Here is a 22,750-nt window from a genome sequence, read left to right as displayed (position 1 = left end):
TTCATCTTGGGGGGTCGGCTTATAAACGAACGGGCTAATGAATGAGTATATATGGTACTTTTTCTACCGATAGCTGGATAGATCAAGTCTCCTGTTACTGTTGTTTGTATATGTACACATACAGAGTTTCTTTTGGGTTTCAGGCTGTTCCTGCTCTGGAGTTTGCTTTCAAAAATGAACGCATCACTCTGGCAGTTGTGGGCGCTGTCATCAGTCCTCCTATGGTACCAAAAGGGAGTATCTGTAAAGAGCTGAAAGTATACCCAGCAGAATGTAGAGGACGCAGAAGCACCTATCGTGGGAAACTGACTGTAAGTAGTAATGGCTAGAATAGTACTTTCAGGGAATGAAAACTCCACTTTTCCACTGTCTGGTATGTGCTATATTTGCTTATAAACCATTAGCTTGTAAATAAATACCTTTTCCCACATGTTCTCCAGCTGTTCTGTGGATCACCAGTAGTACTTGAAATGAAACATTCTGGGAACCATACTGTGGGGAACTGGGATGTTAGTAGAAGAGGTACATCCACGAGAAGATCTTTCTTTTACAAAATGGCCTACAGAATGGAAAAAGTTGGAGGACCATTGCCTTATGCTGCTGGAAAGTCATGAGTCTCACCTTTGCAATGATGTCTGGCATTTGTTTCTACACTTGAAAACGCCAGAAATATTGATAGCCATTAAAGAAATATTTGTATATGTCACAATTCAGGGTAACTGTACCCATATTCCCCCTTCATTGTCCCTCAAGGACACCCACCCTAGGATCTTGGCTCTTCATCCCTCACCTCTCTTTGGCAGAGACCCATGTCACTCTCCCTCCTGACCTGGGTTTTTCCAGGCTGTGCAGATGCCTGCCTACCCTGTGATATCTCAGCAAGCCAGACCACATAAAATGGCCAGTATCTGCACTTTACTGAAATCTGAGATTTTTTTCTTCACTTTATTGGTATGCTTTAGCTTTTTTACGTTACAGGAGCAGGAATTCCATTATGACTTTGACAGTAGTAAGAGACTTGAACAGGCAATCTGGTTTTGCTGGGAGAGGGAGCCATCGCATTAATACAAAATAATTCTTAAATTTTTTGTGAAACTGTTCTGAAGTTTTACATAGTTAACATTGCATAACAGATTAAAAATACCAGTACTCCAATGCTGTGAAGTCTATTATTCTGCCTCCTGCCAGGCTATAAACATCATAAGCACTAATACTCAATTTGGGGCTTCGAGGGGGGGTTGTAAATAACAGTAGGACTTAGTTCTCACTGAAATATCAAACTACTTCAGTTGTTGTGTAAGAGAAAAAATAATTTTAATTCCACCATTGTAAGAGTTTTGTTCATCCTTGCATAACTTTTGTAATTTTGTTTAAACTTTCCAAAGAAAAACAACCCCAAAGCCATAATCCTTCCTTCAGGCAGAGATGAAACATAGGAAATTTTTATTCACATTATAATTGAATAAAAATGGAATTATAAAGAAAGTCCCAATATAACCTGAACTACAGTAGATGTGACCATGCATCCACTATAATATATAATTTGTTTGTCTTTATTCTTATAATTGATGTATAATAAATTGTAACTAATTGCTGCTGTTTTTCTTTGCAGACAGTATAATTTTTTGCTATTTATGGTTTTGTATTGAATATACAATGCTGTAACGTAGCTCATTCTCTAACGAGAGCGTGCTATATTTATTGTTATCTGTGTTATTTTAACTTTCCTAATAATTTGATGTATTTGTTTCTCTATAGGCTGACATCAGCTGGTCAGTGAATGGCATTCCTAAAGGGATTATTAAACAGTCCCTGGGATATGTTCCAATCATGGTGAAATCTAAACTTTGCAATTTACATAGTCTTCCTCCCAGAGCTCTGATTGAACACCATGAGGAAGAAGAGGTAACAGTAGATTTTGGTGGGACAGGAATATCATCTTTACGATGTGACAAGGGAGGTGGGTTTTACATTAGCTTGAAGGATTTGGCACCTCTATTCAGAAGCACAATGTGGCATATTTTCTGAGTTTACACCTTTCTTAAAGCTTCTGTGTGGTTTCTCTGGGGTCATAAGTCTCAGCTCTCGAGGTGGCTTCAGGTTACTTGCCCTTCAGAATACCTATAGCCCTCACCTTGAGAAGGTAAGAGCTCATGGGGTACCTCATGTTCATGCAGGCAGTGACCATTACTGGTACTAGATGTTACTTTCCAGATGTGCAGCTGCCTCCGGAAAACTATCCTTCCCCTCCTCTGGAGGCATGCAGGGCTGCTTCTGTTCTCAGTGTTAGAATTTAAGGCTTGAGCACACTCTGCCCCCGGCTGCCAGCTACTGCTAAGCCATGGTACTGGGCCTCCTGGCTGATGGTGAGGCTCTTACAGTACGGCTCTTTGGACGTGATACATATCCCCTTCATAGCCATAGATTTTACTTCTCCATTACTTTTGGGTTCACTTTTGCTGTTTTGGCTTTTTTATCTGCTCTGTCTGATAACACGTTGAATATGTGGATACAGAATCATATAGTGCTATCATTTTTCATTAAAAGTGTAATAATTTCTTTTCAGTTTACAAAGTAAATAACCAATTAGTCTGCTTTCAGTCCGTGTAATCTACAATGATACTCTCTTATTGCCAGGCCCATAGCCACGTATCATGCATCTTTATAATTAACTTTGATTGCACACTCGTAATTTGAACAAGCATGTAAAGGTGAAGAGAATTTTCTCTGGAATTAATTTTTGTATTGGATGTTAGCATCACACACATGCTAAATTGCAAAGCCATGCAATAAATGTGCATGTATCATGTGTATTTGGCCACTTTACGTGTACTTTGCACACTAATGCATCTCACCCGAGGCTTTGTCTAGTATTTCAGATGGCTTCAAAGAGCTGCCATTTTTAAAAAAATCAGTTGGACACACAGTCATGTTCTTTTCTCCAAGTGTGGAATAGAGCTTTTCTTCCTCCCAGTTTTCTACGCAGAGACCTCGTGTGGGGAGAGGGAACATTCAGATCAGTGAAAAGTTTTAAATCCAATATTTTATATCACTCAGAACAGGAACTTTACTCTTGGAAAGGGGAGCTTCTTAGTAGATAGTACTTGCTAGTAGTTCTGAAAGGGCCCAAGGTATGATATTTTAAAGTTGTGATATTTCTATGTATACTAAAGTTATTATAGGTCATTTTAGAGGTTTCTTTAGTTTTCAGTCTTGTCTTCTCATTTTCTCTGCATCCTCTACAGTTGGACTTAGTGTAACTAGTGCACCTGGCTTTACACGTGGACGGATACAAAAAATAGTCCCAATAACTCCTTTAAACACCACTAAAATAGTTATTTTTGTAAAATGCATGGAATTATACAGAGCGTATAATAGTATAGCAGGTTTATTGGCACTTGTTTGGGATGACCTCCGTAATGCACTCTTACCTGTTGTGTGAGTAATGCATGCATCCCAAGCACATGCCAATGCAACTTGCCATGTATTCCATACATATAAAAAAGATGGTGTGTATTTTATTGTCCAGTAAGAGCTAATTTTTCTCACTTCCATTTTGTTTCTTGTATAATAGATACTCCGTTCAGATCTTTGAACTCTGGTGTATTAATTTTTAAAGCACTTTTTTCTCTTGTCAGGAAATGGGAGGCTATTTTATAGTTAACGGTATAGAAAAAGTTATCAGAATGCTGATTATGCCTAGACGAAACTTCCCCATTGCAATGATAAGACCCAAATGGAAAAGTCGAGGCCCTGGTTACACAGAGTATGGTAAGTGTAGTGATTTCATTAGGGGCATCACCTTAGTAAGACAGTTGTTTGAGAATAAACAAAAGAAAAAGAGCAGGTGACTTATTGTATTTAGTTATTGCTTTCTGTTTTGTTCATGCACTTGTGCTATACCATAAACATGGCAGCCTGCTCAGATGAGGGGAAATTCAATTCTTTGAAAAGGGAGAAGCCCAGTGCTGGAAAAAGCAATTCTTTTAACATTTGGATGAATTTTAGTGCTTGTGAAAATAAAAGGCTAATTACATTATAAAAGGCATAAGAAAGGTTGATGGCTTTTGACTGTTGTAATCTGAACCATCAATATCAGGTGATACTGGATTGTATTCTGTCTGATTCTGGGTGATCCATCTTACACTGTGAGCAGGGTGTGATGGAAACGAACCTGAGTCCATCAATCCAATAGCCACAGAAGTCTGTTGATGCTGTAGGCAACACTGAATTTCCTTTCCCTACACTAAGTTAAGGTAGTAAAGAGATTTATCCACAGTTAAAATAGAATCTACACTACCTCCATCGTAAGGCTCAGTGTCATAATTGGTAATGGCTCTCCTTTGAATCCTGCCTGTTACTTATATTAAAACTCACTATCAGCGCTCCCTGTTTTTAATGAAAATCCTGTCGGTGCATTGTGTTCTGCCTCATTAAAAATGCATTGTTTATATTTATTCACAGAACAGGTACGTTTTTGACAGTGAGCTTGAAGCTGCTGTGTAAGACACACAGATACACTCCTTGTTCCATATGATCTAGAAGGATGGTGGTACAGGATCTGCGTTTGTTTCCCTAATTTGTCCCACCAGTGTGTCTGAACTCCTTTTGTCATGCTGCTACATCTAGTAATAAAAGAATAGTTCAGTCACCATGGGCCTGATTCCCCACTGCCTGACACATTGCAGAGTCATGTACACTGTACAGTGAGTCTAAAATGATATCAGATCACAACAATAGCATTTTGCACCCACTTTGCACTAGTGTAAAAGGTAATGACCTGATTCAGCACGTGCTTAATTTTAAGATCGTGAATAGCCCGTGAAGTCAGTGGGATGACTAATGCTGAAATACCTTGCAAATCAGACCGAAGGCAGTGGCGAATCAGACCCTGTTTTTGATTAATCCTTGATCTCTCTCTTGAGACTGCCAGCAAGCGGGCCAGCTGTGATCTCAATACCCATCCTGTGGGAACTGAAGTGAGACCTCTAATTAATTTCTAAGCAGTTATCTACAAGTGTGACATGGTGTCTCAGTACGACGCCTTTGAGCATACAGTGCCCCGACCCAAGGAAATCTAACCTGTATCCGGAGCAATCGAGAACAATGCTTGTTTTGTAGTGCCGATAGAATGCAGTCAATAGTTTCTATGTTGTAGAAGTGAATCTTTGCTTATGTTCGTTTTGGCAGGTATATCGATGCACTGTGTTAGGGATGAGCACACTGCTATAAACATGAACCTTCACTACCTGGAGAATGGTACAGTGATGCTGAACTTCATTTTTCAGAAAGAGTTGTTCTTCCTCCCACTGGGATTTGCACTGAAGGTAAACTATCATCTAGTCTTAGGTTTTCTGGTGAATGGAAGGTTGATTGAAGAATTGCTGTGGAAAGTGTAGCAGCCTGTTTCTTGCTTGGAAAAATGACTTACTCAATAACTAATTCCACATGAAGTATTTCATTAAATGATACTTGTCATCTTGATTATCAAGGATTGTAGTCCAAGCCAGACCTGCCTATGTCGGTAGTATCATATTTAGGGCTGAAGTATGAGAATGTGTACACAGCTGAAGAAGGTGAAATAAGGTTTTGTATAAAAGTTTCTTGGCTTTTTGCTATAAGACAGTACTGATGAGATGTTTCTAAAAGGTAATGGTGGGGAGTTTTCCATCTGAACTCAAGGATAAAACTGTTTTAAAACAAAACTTGTTGTGCAGAATACATCCTCCAGCACAATATTGGCAGAATGTTTTCAGTCCGTATCCCAGTTATTGGCAGTATTTTCCAGTGAAAGATTTTGGGAGCACGTGAATCTTTGTTCTCCTCAGATAAGTCATGTCATCCCAATTGAAAATCAAGCAAAATAGTATAAAAACAAAATGCTGCTTCTGTACAGAACTTTCCTGGATAAACAATGTTAGAAGTGGTTGCAAAAATACAGGGTTTTTTTTAAAGTGATTGTGAAACCACCAATGTGTGCAGTGTTGTACAGGACACAAAGGAAGTCAGCCCTTTGCCCCATCGGGCTTAAAATATGAAGGCCCAATCCTGTAAACCTCCGTAGGTGTAATAGTTATTACCATGACCTGTCCTGTTGCTCACCAATCTTACAGAAGGGTCCTTGGCGCCTTTGGGATTTTGCTGTCTTCCAAGTCTTCCTTCCTGGTGGTTACCTTTGCTGCCAGGAGGATCTCAAAGACACAGACACTGATGCACTGTCGTCCATGATAAGTGTCTGCCTGTTCTCCTCCCTAGATTACAGAGACATTTGGGGAAGAGGAGGCTACCCATGTTGAACTGGAGAGCTGCTAGTTGTTGTTTAGACAGGACCAATTTCTTAGGAAATCTTCTGGTGGTGAACTTTGGGCAAAAAGTCCAAAGCCCTGTCATCCTGTCTCAAAGGCATTTCGAATGAATTCGACTGTGCATCCAAACCTGATTTTGCCTACATTACCTTATAGCCCTGCTCCAGAACCTCTTAGAGCTCATTCCCTCTAGGGGGATGGCAACAGCCATGGTGTCTGTCTGTAACATGGCCTCAAGGGAACGCTGTGGTGCTGCTATCCTGAGCTCAGCCCGCACCTTCAGATGCTGGGTTCAGGAGGGTGGCGTTTCAGCCTTGAACTAGCAGGGTTCCTTAGTTGACCCCTACAGCAAGGCCACTGCTAGCTATTCTCCTACAGTGGGCTCTGTGGAGGCAGATTCATGAAGGAAGACCTGGGGGGGTTACTATCGTAACTCCAGTTCTTGTTATGTTGCTTCCACAGAACCACCCTGCCCCATTTGCTCCCTTCTGCTTCCGAGCCGAGCTCCTTTTCACATTTACTGTGGTAGAGAGGAGACGGTTAGAGGGTCCAAGGGTGGTTACGTCCTCAGCCCAAAGGTGGAAGTCTGTTCAAGGGACATGCGCAGGCCCCCAACTGACACCGATCTAAACAGTTCTATGACCACTGCCTCAGGTGTGCAACTCCTACCATGTGAGTGCGTCTTCGTAGCACAGTTAACTTGAATTATAACTTGAGCATTACTGCAACTAGAGTCCCCTCCATGACCACAAATATTTAGCTTCAGTTAAATGGTGCTTTAAATTCAAGCTAACTGGGGTGGACGGGCTGTTTGAAGGACAGGGATGCTGATGCTCGAGCTCATAATGCTGTGGGATTGCAACAGCACAAGGTACCCCTACTCAACAGCAGCTAATCCATTCATTCTGTGCTGCAAATCAAATAACTGTGTAACTCTAGTGTTGTTTTGAAGTGTGGTTGCTCTCACTTGAGCTGGGCTAACTCCAGTGTGCTGACTCGAGCTAACTGGTGCAGTGAGGATAAGCCCAGTGCCTCTATAGAGGCAATGAGTGCATTTAGAGAGCACAAGTTACGGAAGGCAAGCAACAACTGGATAATGAACTTTCAAAAAAGCTCATAACTATAGAATACAATTTAGTAAGCACAGTGCATGAATTTTGCTAAGCAAGACAGTGAAAGTTTTCAAAATATCTGTCTCTGGACAGAATAGAATGATTTAAATAGGTAGTAGTAAAGACTTGGCTTCAATTAATTATTTTCATCTTTCTTTTCCTGAAAAGAAAGCACATTCTTTCTGGTAGTAATGTCAGACTGCTTTTGTAATCTAGTTGATGTATTTGATTTATCAACCCACCAGGATGTGTCCATTGTCAGACGACATGCACATGCTTTGTTGAAATGGCAGCTTGGTTTGACAAATTACATTTCTTCACAGGCTTTATTTTTGTTTTAGTAAACAAGTGAAAGTTATTTCTGATTTTTCTATTTATAAAACCTCAGTCTGTGTGAGCTGTTTTGTTTAAATACGATCACTACCCAGTTTAGAATGTTGGATTTAAATCTAGGGATTGCAAACTTGAGCATTGTGGCTGAACTCAGGGTACACTACAGCTGCAACAGCGGCCCAGCTATGGCACTGCAATTATGTTGCTAGAGCACCATATTCTAGATGCTTCCTACAGCAATGGAAGGGCTTTTTCCATCAGTGTAGTTAAAGCACCTCTCGCGGTGGATGAATTCTTCCATTGATCTAGCTGCGTCTCTTCAGGGATTAGGTCAATCTAACTACGTCGCACAGGGTGTGAAATTTTTCACAGTCCTATGCAACATAGCTAAATCAATCTAATTTTTAAGCCATCCATTCCATTATAAAAACCACTTATTTTCAATTTACTTAAATGTCAATAATTAGTGATTTGAGACAAATTGGGAATTAAATTTATATTGTAAGCAAGGTCAGTCTATAAAAATATAAAAAATCTTATTTAAATGAAGAAAAACTATTTTTATTCATCATTGTCTGTATTAACCCAGCTTTTGCTTTTCCAGGGGCTTCATTAGGGGTATTAGTGGTGATCATCAGATTGTGTATACCCAGGGTCTTTCTCCACAGCTAGTCGAACCTCAGAAAACTGTTTTCATTTTAGGGGAAGGGTATTAGGACAGAAGAGCATAAACCAGCATAAGTGACTGGAGTGACCTGGTCCCATTCTATAATTTAATTAGACATGGTGATTTATTACTCTTGGTTTTTCTTTGTTCTCTGATCTGGTGCCTTTCTCTCCTCCAGGCATTAGCTGGTTTCTCAGATTACCAGATTTTTCAAGAGTTGATCAAAGGAAGAGAAAACAACTCCTTCTATAAGAACTGCATCTCTCAGATGCTGAGAATGGTAATGGAGGAGGGCTGTGCCACACAGAAGCAGGTCCTTAACTACATTGGGAAATGCTTCCGAGTGAAACTCAACCTTCCTGAGTGGTACCCAAATGAGCAAGCTGCAGAATTCCTTTTAGAGTACGTATTCATATAGCAATATATAAGTAAATGATTGAACTACAGACGTAGTCACATTTCACTGTCTGACCTTACTGTATCATGACCAGCTTTTCAGTAAACTCAGGGACAAAAATTTAGAGAGACATCCACCCCCGAATAACATTATGGGGACAGTTTTCAGCTAGTTTCTGGAAACTTTGCATTTACCTTAATCTGTCTGCAAATACATATCCACCAAATATGTGAGCATGATTTCGGAGGATAGCTGCAGACTTGGTCCTGCGTGCATTTTGCCATATGGCTTTGTAGTGGGTTTTATAAAAGATCTAAATATCCTCAACACTGAGAGATAGATGTTAGGAAATTGAACAGTGAGCACTGCCTTAACTCTGAATCTACTGTACCACAGCCTGCTTGGCATTTAACCCATTGTTTGAAGTCCTTTGCACTTGAGCATAACAGGGTGAGTGAAGTTTACCTTAAAAGGTTTTTGGGCAGTATATCTTTAGGTAGAGGAGAGAAAATAAATGCTTCCTCCGTGGAATAACATAGGACACCGCATTCCATTCCAGTTTTTACTTTGAATATTTTTAAGGGGTGGGGGGGAAGGAGGAAGTGGTAGTAGGGAATCCCTGGTTCATGATACAGGTGTTTTGAGTGGAGGAGCTCTTGCTGCTAGCCCTTGAAAGGAACTGATTGGAAGGCTCCAGAGTCCTTGAGATACCTGTAGTTAGAGCATGGTCAGTGCGGTAGAGACCTCAAGCCAGCCTACTGGTGACTCAAAGGGTTAAAAATGTTAAGAGTCAGAGTCATCTGGAAGGACGAGTCAGGAGTAAGAATCCTTCATGATGATCTTCAAAGAATCGGAATTTCAAGGTTAAACTATCTATTTTTTTCCTTGCAAAATATCCTGGGGCTCTTCGTCCATATGGACTAAACTGAACATTTTGTTCATCAGAAAGAGTTTTCAGTTGAAGTGGGAGTTGAGACAGGAGGAAGCTGAAGGCACTAGATACGGTGTGCACCTCATTCAATTGGGCTTTGGTAATTATAACTTGCATATTTTGAAAAAGAATTTTCCTGCCAAGTTTTGGCCCAGAGTGGACCTTTATAGTTGAGTCATAAACACTTGAATACAAGGGAGGACAGAGTGGAAACAATCATGGCAATGCTAAGATAAGCAAGGGCGATAGGTGCTACCTAATCATGGCACTTGCCTCTGGGAAAGTAAGCTTGTAGCTGATCTGCTTTGACAGGAATTTAGGAAGTCTGTACTTCGTCTTGCCCATGTTAAGCTGTATTCAGACCAAAATTTTATAACCGAGTGCTCTGCTGGGACATGATAGGAGGTTTGATTGTGATGTTGCATGGCAGTAACAGAGTGTTAGTGAGTACATTTTCTATTTACCATTTATTTAGAGGGAGACAAAGTAGGTGAGGTAATACCTTTTATTGAACCAGCTTCTGTTGCTGGAAGGGACAAGTTCGAAAGCTGTGTCCCTTCACCAACAGAAGCTGATCAAGTAAAAGATATAACCTTTCCTACCTTGTCTCTCTCCTATCCTGGGACCAGCATGGCTACGGTAGCACTGAAAACATTTATTCTGAGTGCATTTTGTGTTTACTATTTCTCTGTGGAACAGAGTTAGTGATGCACATATATGATTGCACCACATTTTATGTGAAATCCGTGTACGAAATTTAGCCTTCATGTGGATCTGTCTCAAAATAATTTTGTGCTTTTAAGTCAATTTGGTGCTTAAAAAGGTGTAGAATTAACATTCCAGGAGTCTCTCTTCATCCAAATAACAGGCACAGTACTGGGAGCAGCAGTGCGGGCTCATCTGCTTATGTGCCTCAGTCATGTTCTGGAAGATTTGCATCTCTAAGGATGATGAGAGGGATGTCTCTCAACCCTTTCAGGCCGTGGTCTGCGTTGAAATTTTTGAAAAACCGCCAGACGTGTGTGGGGGAAACTGTTATGCAGCTTAACTTTTGAGTTAGTGAATAAGAGTTTGGTCAAGGGCTGTTCAGGCGGGAGCTTGGACCATAAATTCTGTTAGAGATGGAGTTAATTGGCCCTTTTTCTTCCTATTCCTACAGTCAGTGCATCTGTATACACTTGAAAACCAAAACTGAGAAGTTCTACTTGCTTTGTCTGATGACCCGGAAGCTGTTTGCTTTTGCCAAAGAAGAGTGCATGGAGGAGAATCCAGATAGCCTTATGAATCAGGAGGTGCTTACCCCAGGGCAGCTTTACCTCATGTTCTTAAAGGTAATGCCTTAAAGTGTTTAAAGCTGTGAGTGGCAGGAGAACCTCTAGATATACAGAAAAGAGAGCAAATCTGAATCCAGCATGTGGCGTATTTGAATGGCTCGTATAAGAGGAGTTTGTGAGGAGGCAGCTGGGCTCTGGTGGATCATGCCTAGGATTGAGATTCAAAAGATCTAGATGGTGTTTCCGACTCTGCCCCTGGTTTGCTGTGTGACCTTGGATATGTCACTTAACCTTTCTGTGCCTGCTAGCCTGTCTGTGGAATAGGGATGGTGCTTTTTGCTCATCCTCGTTTGTTAGAGCACTATAACATCTACAGCGAGAGCGAAGTATTATCCACTAAGCACACCACACACAGGATTCTCACTCCTGAATTAGCATCTCAGCTTCTCAGTATAAAGCTGGCATCACTCCCTCAGTCAACACTGTGCCGAATGCTGTCGACAGACCCCTGTGCCAAATGCTGTTGGCAGACCCCCAGCTCAGGCCTGCACTCTGAGGATTTCACTTTTGAGTCACTCCAGGCCAACCTTGTGTTAGCTGTAGGACAGCAGGTATGTTCTTCATTTCCCAAGTGTTCAGGGAGACATCTGTAGGCAGGTTTCACACCCATGTACATCACATGAGACACTCAAGCAGCACTGACCTTGGCTATGACCATTTGTACAGGACATCTTTCTACCACAAGTCCACAAGCCTGCTTCATCCTTCTTCAAAACCATCTCTAGAAAGGAAAGGTCAGAAACCCCTAAGTATGCTAAGATGCATGGAGGCACCAGGCATCATAGGACACTGAGTAGGATGTGCTGAGTTAAGTCCTCTGAGGTGGAGCAGCTAAGAGTGTATTTGGCTGCGTTGATACAGTGCAGCTGATCTAATGCACCAAAGATAACAAGGAAGAGTTTGCGTCAGGGTTGCAGTAAAGTGCACCGAATGATTGGAGAGCAAATGACTGCACCAGGGGCCCAAACTGCTGCCAGTTCTGGGAAGCAAGCACCAAAGGGTGCCGTGATGTCTGAACATGTTGGGAGAGTGCTTTGCGATACTGTTTGAATCAAGTGACCAAAGCACCAATGGATGGCATTTTGGGACAAGAGTATTAAGACACCAGGTCCAAGACAGACAAATTTTTATTTGTTTTTTTTTTTAAGTTTGATTGGCAAGGAAGGGTTAGAAATATCAGAGAGGATATACTTTGGGTTGATCTGTAGGGAACACCTTCCCCAAACTAGATAAAGAAGGAATTGGCTTGAAATGCATGGGCAGCAATACAAGAGTGAGTGTCTTGGCATAGAGGGGGTTCTGATAGAGGGAGTTCTGCTGGCTTCATGCTCAGGGACCCTGACCCAGGAGTGAGAACCCTCTGTGGGGAAGTCTTTAAAGAAGCAGGATAACTTTGTTCCTACTGAGGAAACGGTCTCAATACAGTTGTAGTGAAGCATCAGGAAGAACTTTTTATTCAACTGCCCCATGTTAGTTCTTTTTTTCCATTATAGAGGGAGCTGGTCACAACCCCTCTATTTAGATTGGCTAACACTTTGCTTTATGAAAGATCCTTATAACCTTTTCGGAGAAACTGATTCCTTCATTGTTTGTAGCGTCTAGGTATAAAGTTGAAAGAACAAGGAGTACTTGTGCTACCATAGAGACTAACAAATTTATTTGAGCATAAGCTTTCGTGGGCTAAAGCCCACTTCATCAGATGCATACAGGGAAAATTCAGTAGGAAGATATAGATAGATATATGCACAGAGAACATGAAAAAATGGGGGTTGCCATACCAACTCTTAGCAGACCATTCGATTAAGGTGGGCTATTATCAGCAAGAGAAAAAAAACTTTTGTGGTGATAATCAGGATGGCCCATTTCAAACAGTTGACAAGAAGGTGTGAGTAACAGTAGGGGGAAAATTAGAATGGGGAAATAGTTTTGTTAGTGTAATGACTCATCCACTCCCAGTCTTTATTCAAGCCTAATTTAATAGTGTCCAGTTTGCAGATTAATTCCAGTTCTGTTGTTTCTCATTGGAGTCTATTTTTGAAGTTTTTTTGTTGAATAATTGCGACTTTTAGGTCTGTAATTGAGTGTCCAGGGAGGTTTGAAGTGTTTCTCTGGCTGGTTTTTGAATGTTACAATTCTTAAACGTCTGATTTGTGTCCATTTATTCTTTTGCATAGAGTCTATCCGGTTTAGCCAATGTACATGGCAGAGGGGCATTGTTAATTGATCAGTTTAGTCCCTTAAATCTCCATGATGCTCTGGTTTGCTGCCTGTCACATGGTGCATTGCCTGGCTTATGAATCTTGAATGCAAATGAGGGAGGAAAGCTGTTGTGGCTCATATATACTAACCTGAACTTGGCCCCAGTCTTCTTTGGACATCATGTAACTTTGTGCTGCTGTCCTCATCCTGTCCCTTAGCTAGCCATGGGCCTTTGTGCTAAGAAGGCACAGTCAGGGGGCACAACAAAGCTCATTCCTTGCTTGTGCTAGGAAAGCCATTCTTTTCAGGTCTGCCCATTGGTGCCTGAGCTGAAGTGCTTTCAGTAACCACAACTGTAGGAGTTGCAGATGGCAGAAGCTATGCGTGCATTTGCTCAACACTAATAATCACTGGGGATTGCAAATTAGAATAACTGTAGCTGCAAATACTCATTTTGTGCCTTTCTCTTGTATAGGATGTGGTTCTCAACCAGGGGTCCGAGCCCCCTGGGAGCCCGCAAGCAAGTTTCAGGGGGTCGGCCAAGCAGGGCCAGGATTAGATTTGCTGGGGCCCAAGGCAGAAAGCCGAAGCCCCACTACCTGAGGCTGAAGCCAAAGCCTGAGCAACTTAGCCTCACGGGGCCCTCTGTGGAGTGGGGCCTGCTTGCTACCACCTAACACTGGCCCTGGCTTTTATATGCAGAAAAACAGTTTTTGTGGCACAGACGGGCCATGGAATTTTTATAGCATGTTGGGGGGGGGGGGTCGGGGGTCTCAGAAAGAGAAAGGTTGAGAGCCCCTAGTATAGGAGACCTTTGTGCTATGTCTGTTCAGAGCCCTGTACTCCAAAAGACTAAGCTAGAACTGAGGCATTTGTAATACTGGTCTGCGTTCTGAAACAAAGACTATCAGTTTAAATGTTAATGAGCTAGTTCAGAAAGGAGTAGCGACACAGTGCATCACGACAAGGAGTAAAATTTTCACAAATTGTGATCATTAGTCTCTTTTAAAAGACAAGGAAGGGATGGGCTTGTGGTTAAGGCATTGTGCTGGGACTTGGGAAATCTGGGCTCAATTTCTGGTTTTGCCACTGGTTTCCTATGTGACCTTGATTTGTCATTTAATATCTCTGCACCTTGATTTTCCAATCAGTAAAATACACCTCACATCGTGTGGCTCTAATGTCAGGTTTAGTGCCCCACTCTATCTACCAGCACAGTTGATACCAATAATTCATAAAATTGGTTAAACTGAAGATTCAAATTAGTCTAGCTTTGTATTTTATTTCTGTAGTGCTTTTTATGTGATCTCAGAGCATTTTAGGGAACAATTAAGTATGTGAAGAAGCAACAGCATTCTGGCAAATTTAGTCATTGTAATTTTAGAATCTTCATGTGTGCTGTTGAATAACAGATGTAAATTAACAGAGATGGAATTGGATGTATGTCACCAGGCTGGTGTCATCTGGGAGCAAGATTTGCCTAAAACAGCAGTTGGTTCACTTACTCTTTTTTCATATTTTTTATGCCCTTCTTGCAATGATGATTCAGAAATAAAAAACGAATCTTGATTATCTGCATAGGAGTAAAATATCAACAGTAATTAAGGAAATCAAGTCAAAATAAAATGCATTAATTTTTGGAGACTTAATAGGAGTAAATCAGTTCAGGGTGGGGAAAAATCCTCCATTACTATAAATCATTTAGTTATCAAGGGCAGCAATGAAGTCAGGTAAGAGCCTTTTCAGACTCTTTAGGTTAGGCAAGGAGTTCTCTTGTGCTGCTGAGTTCACCTGGAGACAATCCAACGAGCATACTGACATCCTTCACTTCAAGCTCAGTCTCTGGCTTCTTAGATGTACCATCTTCCTTTCCAAAAAGTGTTATTTCTCAGTAATCAGTTACAGTGTACCATCAAACCCTGCAGACTTTTGTACCTTCAATTCTGTCCTGAAATCCTGCTTCACCACACTTATTTGTGCACGAGATCTGACTAACAGCTTCATCAACAAAACTAATGGAGGACTTGTGGCACCTTAGAGACTAACACATTTATTTGAGCATAAGCTTTTGTGAGCTACAGCTCACTTCATCGGATGCATTCAGTGGAAAATACAGTGGGGAGATTTATATACACAGAGAACATGAAACAATGGGTGTTACCATACACACTGTAACGAGAGTGGTCCGGTAAGGTGAGCTATTACCAGCAGGAGAGTGGGCGGGCCTTTTGTAGTGATAATCAAGGAGGGCGGGCGAGGGGGATAAACATGGGGAAATACATTTACTTTGTGTAATGACCCATCCACTCCCAGTCTTTATTCAAGCCTAAGTTAATTGTATCCAGTTTACAAATTAATTTCAATTCAGCAGTCTCTCGTTGGAGTCTGTTTTTGAATTTTTTTTGTTGAAGAATTGCCACTTTTAGGTCTGTAATAAAGTGACCAAAGAGATTGAACTGGGGTTCCAGGAGTGTGTCTGTGTGGATTTGTTCTCGTGCTTTTTCAGGGAGTTTCTTGAGCAAATGCTGTAGTTTCTTTTGGTAACCCTCAGTGGGATCAGAGGGTAATGGCTTGTAGAAAGTGGTGTTGGAGAGCTGCCTAGCAGGATTGTCTGGCTATGTAGACTCCCTCCTCAGGCCTAATCACATCAGCCACACTATCAGAGCCTCGTTCACCTGCGCATCTACCAATGTGATATATGCCATCATGTGCCAGCAGTGCCCCTCTGCCATGTACATTGGCCAAACTGGACAGTCTCTATGTAAAAGAATAAATGGACACAAATCAGATGTCAAGAATTATAACATTCAATAACCAGTTGGAGAACACTTCAATCTCTTTGGTCACTCGATTACAGACATAAAAGTGGCAATTCTTCAACAAAAAAACTTCAAAAACAGACTCCGACGAGAGACTGCTGAATCGGAATTAATTTGCAAACTGGATACAATTAATTTAGGCTTGAATAAAGACTGGGAGTGGATGGGTCATTACACAAAGTAAAACTATTTCCCCATGTTTACCCCCCACACACACACCCCACCCCCACCCCACGCCTGCAGTTCCTCATATGTTCTTGTCAACTGCTGGAAATGGCACACCTTGATTATCACGACAAAAGGTTTTCTCCCCCCCCCCGCTGGTAATAGCTCACCTTACCTGACCACTCTCTTTACAGTGTGTATGGTAACACCCATTGTTTCATGTTCTTTCTGTATATAAATCTCCCCACTGTATTTTCCACTGAATGCATCCGATGAAGTGAGCTGTAGCTCACGAAAGCTCATGCTCAAATAAATTGGTTAGTCTCTAAGGTGCCACAAGTCCTCCTGTTCTTTTTGCGGTTACAGACTAACATGGCTGCTACTCTGAAACCTATCAACAAAACTGACATTCTCCAGCAATACATGTCCTCAGTTTTAACATGTCTCGTTTTTAAATCTTAGGAGAGGATGGAAGCTTGGTTGCTTTCTGTTAAAGTAGCCTTGGACAAAAGATCTCAAAAGACCAATATAACCATAAATTCAGAAAATATGATGAAGCTATTCAGCATGGGAATTGATGTTACAAGGCCATTTGAATATCTCCTTGCTACTGGTAACCTGCGCTCTAAAACAGGTAAATTTTATCTTGCACCTCATTCCATTCCTGCGATACAATTTTAGCCCTCCACAGAGAGGTGCTGATAGATATAAATTTTTCAAGTCTCTTCTCTTAAAGTATCATTTTGTCTACTGAATATTTGCTCAAGTTGAATTCATGAAGCTCCATATGAACAAGAAGCTTTTTCACAAAAGGATTAGATTTTTCCTCAGACTTTGGATCATATGTATATTAAAATATATACATTATTTATATTCAGATACAGGATTATATATCTTTACATTTAGCATTGCTAAAAGAAGCCACATTGATTGCTTTGAAAATAATGTCCGTTCTCCTGGAAAAGGCACAGCATGGTGTATGGAAGTGCTGGCTACTTCTCTGTACTCCCTCCCCTCTGAGTTAAACTATCCAAGTACAGTAGTTTCTATCATCAGAGCCCATTCAATCTTTGGCTTGTGCACTGAGGCTACAAACATCATGTCTAATATGATACTGTTTTATGTCCACTGGAGACTGGGCTGAGCCTACAATAGACTGGAAATTTTCTGAAGTGAAACTTCAATGAAAAATAGGGAAACAAATTGATAAAATTTTCATGGAACAAACTTAGTTTTGCAGTCAGCTTTGAGACTGTTAACTCATTTCACATAGAGCGCCGAACAGGTGTGAGTAACTTTTGGTTGCTACCAATTTGAGCTGGATTTGATCCAGTGACCTTGAGTGTAAAGGCTGTATAGCCCATTACCAGTCCACTGAACCCCTCAAATGTAGATATAGCTTAATAAGCTGAGAATCTCTCCTTTGATGTCAGTCTTTTAGAATTCTATGCATGAGTCTAATGAAGATGATTTATAGAATTGTATTTTGCAAATGTCCTTCATTAATATCAGCTCACACATTAAATCTGGCTTTTGTTTTTTAAAGGTCTGGGTATGCTACAAGATTCTGGTCTGTGTGTGGTGGCAGACAAGCTGAATTTTATTCGTTACCTGTCCCATTTTCGCTGCGTACACAGAGGTGCTGCATTTGCCAAGATGAGAACCACCACAGTGCGCAAACTGCTGCCAGAATCCTGGGGCTTCCTGTGCCCTGTGCACACCCCCGACGGAGAGCCCTGTGGGCTGATGAACCATATTACGACTGTCTGCGAAATAGTGACGAAGTCAGCCTACACCTTGTCCCTGCCACCTTTGCTCTGCTCCTTAGGTAGGTTCCGTTGAGTTAATTACTTTAGAAAAACTTACAGAGAAAACAGCTGATGATGTTCTCTGCAGGACCCCGCAGATCCGTGTCTTCACTGGTTATCATTAAAACAAAAACACTTCAACGTGGCTAAACCTGCATTTTGGTTAATGACCAAAAATACTGTATCGCGTACACAGCACTGACGTTTTTAAAATGTTGATTGAGTATCAATACAATTACGTGGGGGTACTGATCTAATAAAAGCTGCATGCTGTAGAATGAGCAGGTTCATGTGTACAGAGAGATAAATGCATAGAAATGTCTCCAAAAAGCATCATTATTTGTGCCTTTATAAGGTCACCAATGACTATTTAGTAAAAGAACTCAGCTAAGAGTTTTATTTTCTTATGGTCATCAGACCACTTTTTATTGTTTTAAATCTGGATATAATTCAGGCAGCATATGGAAAAATAGTGTATACTTGATATTTAGATTCTTAATATATGTAGTGGGCAAAGCAAAATGTAAAGCATTTCCTATATGCTGCTCTAGAATGTTTCTAAGATCCTGAAGAATGATTGGTGTGGATCACTACTTTCGGCATTAATGACTTCCTTGGTTCTTTCCCAGGTGTCACTCCAGTTGATGGGACTCCAAGCCAACCCTATGCAGAGTGTTACCCAGTTACACTGGATGGCTCGTTAGTGGGCTGGGTAGAAAAAGATATGGCTCCTAGGATTGCAGATACTCTCCGGCACTTTAAGGTTGCCTTGTTTGATGTGATGTGACTTAAAAGAAGCAGTCTGAATCTACTGTGCTAGACAATATGCAGTGTGGTGCACCTTGAGGCTTGCCTCAGATTCTGAAATAATTTTTAACACTTCCCAAACGTTTCCTCCCTTCATTTTTGTGTCTGACCCATTCATTTGGTTTTATTTGAATTTTATCATGTTTTTATTTAATTTTATGCCTATTTATCAGGCATTGCCACCAAAGCATTGCAGCATCAAGGTGTGTGTTGGTCGTAGCAATTTAAAATGCAATTGTTTTTCTCCAGTTTTGTAGAGATTTTGATGCAAATATATTTTTTTTTAAATATATGAAACAGTGAATTTGTGTAGCTACTTGTGTGACTAAGATTTTCATTTGCAGGGGAAAATAGGCTATTGGATGCAAAAAAATCTTCATTTATTACAAGTTTTCTAACTGGCTTTTTTTCTGTATATGTGAGAACAGGTAATGCAAGAAAAGAAAATTCCAGCCTGGACTGAGGTAGTCCTTATTCCAATGACAGGAAAACCTAGTCTGTATCCAGGATTATTCATTTTTACTACCCCTTGCAGGATGGTTCGACCTGTGAGAAATTTGGCCTTGGGAAAGGAAGAATTGATCGGTACTCTGGAACAGGTACTGTGCATGGGTCTGTCTAACGTGTTTGTTTATTACAAAGCAGTGGCCATTAGAGAAAAGTCTTTGATCCAAAAATAACACACACCTTACAAAAATATCTATGAAAGGAACAATGAAGGGGAGGTGGGAAGCTGATGTTGTCAACGGGGCAATTAAGTTTGCTTGGGTGACCTTAGAGTTTTCTAGCTTTTTACTGGTGTGTACTTTGATAACCACTTTGTGCTTGTAAGGGTTTTTACCCTTCAATTACTGATATGTGCTCTCAATATTAACTGTGCCTGAATGAAGGCTTTTGTGTGGATTACTTCCTTGTGGTCACCTACCCTGTCTTCTGGCATGACACTTAGCTTTCAGAAAGAATGCTTACGTAGTGACTTAAAACCATGGAAAGGCTGGAGTGACGTTCCCCTTCCCAGTTTTACTTCCCCTCCTCAGGGCTGGGAATGTGGTGTATGAGAAGGGTCGTTTACATCTACACTGGGGGTGGGGGGGGGTGACGGGTGATGAGGTGACGACTCCCAGCTCACGCTACAACAGTGGGGTCGTTCTGGTGGCAATGACGGCACCATGCTAGCCGTCCCAAATACAATGAACCTGAACCCTGTGGGCACGTCCTTGGGGCTGCTAGCACATGCTGCCGCTGGTTGTGGTACTGCAGCCATGTTACCGTGTGTAGTACGCTAGCGCAGATGAGAACTAGCGTGAATATGTCTACGCAAGCTGAGAATCACATCCCTAGCTCAGGGTAGAAGTAGCCATAGTTATGTTTGGTTTTTGCATAGTCCTCTTTACACACTAATACACTAAGTTACCAAATAGAGCAGCTGGAGCTATGTAAGCGAATGAAAGTGATTGGAGACAGCTTTATTTACCCTTAAAAAGATCAGTTTGGTAATTAAATTGGACTTTGCTTATCTCAGGTCTTCATGAACATTGCTGTCCTTGAGGATGAAATTGTGCCTGGCGTGACCACTCACCAGGAGCTCTTTCCTCATAGCATGCTGAGTGTGGTGGCCAACTTCATTCCGTTCTCTGATCACAACCAGAGTCCCAGAAACATGTACCAATGCCAGATGGGTAAGTACTGTGCTAAATATTGCCATCAAACAATGCCCCAAGTTTCCACATGCAAGAGGAAGGAAAAAAATCAGATCCAAGACTCCTTCATTCCCCTTTCCTTTGTTTCCTTTGTATCCTCATGGGATCCTTTGTATCCCATTCTCATGGAGGGGAGAACCTCCAACAAACCTTAGAGGGGACTGTTGGTTCCTCTCACAACCCCATGGGACTTGGTAGGCTCATCAGTATCCCTTGCAAGCCTTTCAAAGGAAAAGGTGTCTGCCCCCCCTCCCTCCCCCATGACAAACTTCCCCAGCAGTCAGGCTCAGTTACTGCTCAAGAGAAAGGGCTTAAGAGTCCTTGTTTCTCATGTGCAGTGCTGAGCTCTCTGGAGCAGTCTTTCTCTAATGTGAATTTTTGGTAGGGGAAGTTACTGTTTCAAAGTATGGTCAAAGGCACAGGACCTCAGCAGAATCCAAGGAAATTGGGTTTATTTCTTTTTTTGCCAATAAGTGGCAAATAAGTTGAGTGTTGAGAGTGTGTGGGTCTGCCTGCCTGCTGTATTTTCAGGGATCCTAATTCAAGAACCCATCCTCCACTTCACTTCAAATTTTGAAAAAGATGTCTACAAAGAAATGTCTTAACCCCATCAGATAGAAGCGACTCATGCCTGAAAGCATGAGAATTTATATCCTTTCTAAACATTGGGGGTTTATTACTGTCTGATGAAATTGTGTATGTTCTCATTAAACTATGCAAATTCCTAACCCTTTTCTAATCCTACTAAGTTCTTGGTCTCTGTGATATCTATTGGCAATGAGTTCTAAAGCTGAGTGATGCTTGATATGTCTGTGCGCACCTCCAAGGCTAAGTGGCTAAGCTCCAGGGATGGCACATGAATGGCCATACTGGACTTGTGCCCCCCAGCTGTCCTCAAGGGACGGTTCTCGCAGTATCTAGTGACCTTAGAGTGGTATCCTTGCTGATGGTATTAGCTCTATTAACCACCTTTGATACCATTGACCATGACGTGTGTGGACTTGTTTCTGATCCATAGCAAGGATGGTGGGATGCTCTGAATGGTCCTGGTCTTGCCTTGGTGACTGCTCTCAGAGCGTGGTGTGAGGTAACTACTCCTCCCTGAGGCGCTCTTTTGTTAAACAAGCAGGGTGATATGTATGTGAGGCCATTGGGAGGCTTAGTGATGAGGCATGGGTTGCAGTATGCGGCTAGCAGACAGCTCTACATCTCCATATCCATTGACCTGGCCAGAGTTGTCCATTGTGGTGCCCCGTGTCTGGGGGAGACTGGCACAGCTATGAGGGCGAACTGGCTGAGACTCCATCCCAGACAAGATGGAGGTGGTGCAGATTGGTTGGGGGAAACAATCGGAAGATATAACAGGAATAATATTGGCCATCTTGAGGTGTGTCTGCGCCATCTGTGGATCAGGTTTTCAGTCGGGGCTCCGGTAACACTCAGATGCTATTAGAAGAGCAGGTAGCTGCCACAGCAAGATCACCTCTTTCCCCCTCCCCAAAGCTTCACATGGCTAAGAGATTTGAGTCCATTTCCTTTGGATGCAGACCATGCAACTGTCATCCATACCTTTGTCACTTTGCAGGGTGCTCACTGGGAGGCTATATCTTAAATCTATCTGGAAACCGCATCTGGTACAGAACTTAGCCACCTCTGTGTTAAGCAGTATGTATTTCATGGTCATATTAAACTGGATCTCCATGATCTGCACAGATGGCCTGTTGGTTTCTGGGTTGACTTTGTGTTGATTTAGACGTATCAAGCCCTAAAATGGCCTGGCTTTTCTTCAAGTCCCCTTCTCTCCCCGTGACATACTACCACAGTTGTGGTTAGTGAAGTACTTGAGTTGAAGTGTCAATGGTATAAAAGAGAGAGTGCAGCTGGCAGGTGTTGAGAGAAAAGTGAGGCTGGGGACTCTAGGGTGGCTTTTGTTGGTGGAGTTTATTAAATGTTTGTTAAATCCCTGTTGCTGCTGGCACAGTGCTATTGATGGGTGATTGCCAGAGTCCGTATGGTGTGTATTTTAAGAGTTTACCAAGGGCACTTACTCCTTGGAATGGGTGCTCTTTTCCATACAACCCTAAGTGAAACCCTAATACACCCTAAGTGAAAAAGTGCTTCAAAGCTCAGAATTCCACCTTACCCCTGCTAGGAAGCAAAGACCAAGGAGTAG

General features: G+C 41.7%; 1 protein-coding gene across 2 annotated transcripts in view; it reads left to right on the top strand.

Moving 5' to 3' along the window:
- POLR1B (RNA polymerase I subunit B) overlaps positions 1–22,750 on the top strand; it is a 34,081-nt gene that overhangs the window by 5,723 nt on the left and 5,608 nt on the right. The window contains exons 2-12 of one of the 2 annotated variants that reach the window (XM_077814220.1): positions 144–311; positions 1,759–1,905; positions 3,639–3,771; positions 5,191–5,327; positions 8,596–8,819; positions 10,905–11,076; positions 16,725–16,896; positions 17,809–18,090; positions 18,700–18,833; positions 19,306–19,476; positions 20,400–20,556. In XM_077814220.1, the coding sequence (XP_077670346.1) occupies positions 144–311; positions 1,759–1,905; positions 3,639–3,771; positions 5,191–5,327; positions 8,596–8,819; positions 10,905–11,076; positions 16,725–16,896; positions 17,809–18,090; positions 18,700–18,833; positions 19,306–19,476; positions 20,400–20,556 (1,897 nt within the window). Of the gene's footprint in view, positions 1–143; positions 312–1,758; positions 1,906–3,638; positions 3,772–5,190; positions 5,328–8,595; positions 8,820–10,904; positions 11,077–16,724; positions 16,897–17,808; positions 18,091–18,699; positions 18,834–19,305; positions 19,477–20,399; positions 20,557–22,750 lie in introns of those variants that run through there. The other variant, XM_077814221.1, reaches the window with a different exon arrangement.

This window comes from Eretmochelys imbricata, chromosome 3 (genome assembly GCF_965152235.1).
Source record: "Eretmochelys imbricata isolate rEreImb1 chromosome 3, rEreImb1.hap1, whole genome shotgun sequence".
NCBI classification, from domain to species: Eukaryota; Metazoa; Chordata; order Testudines; family Cheloniidae; genus Eretmochelys; species Eretmochelys imbricata.
Note: the sequence above shows the minus strand (reverse complement) of the source record. Positions and strands in the feature narration are given on the sequence as shown.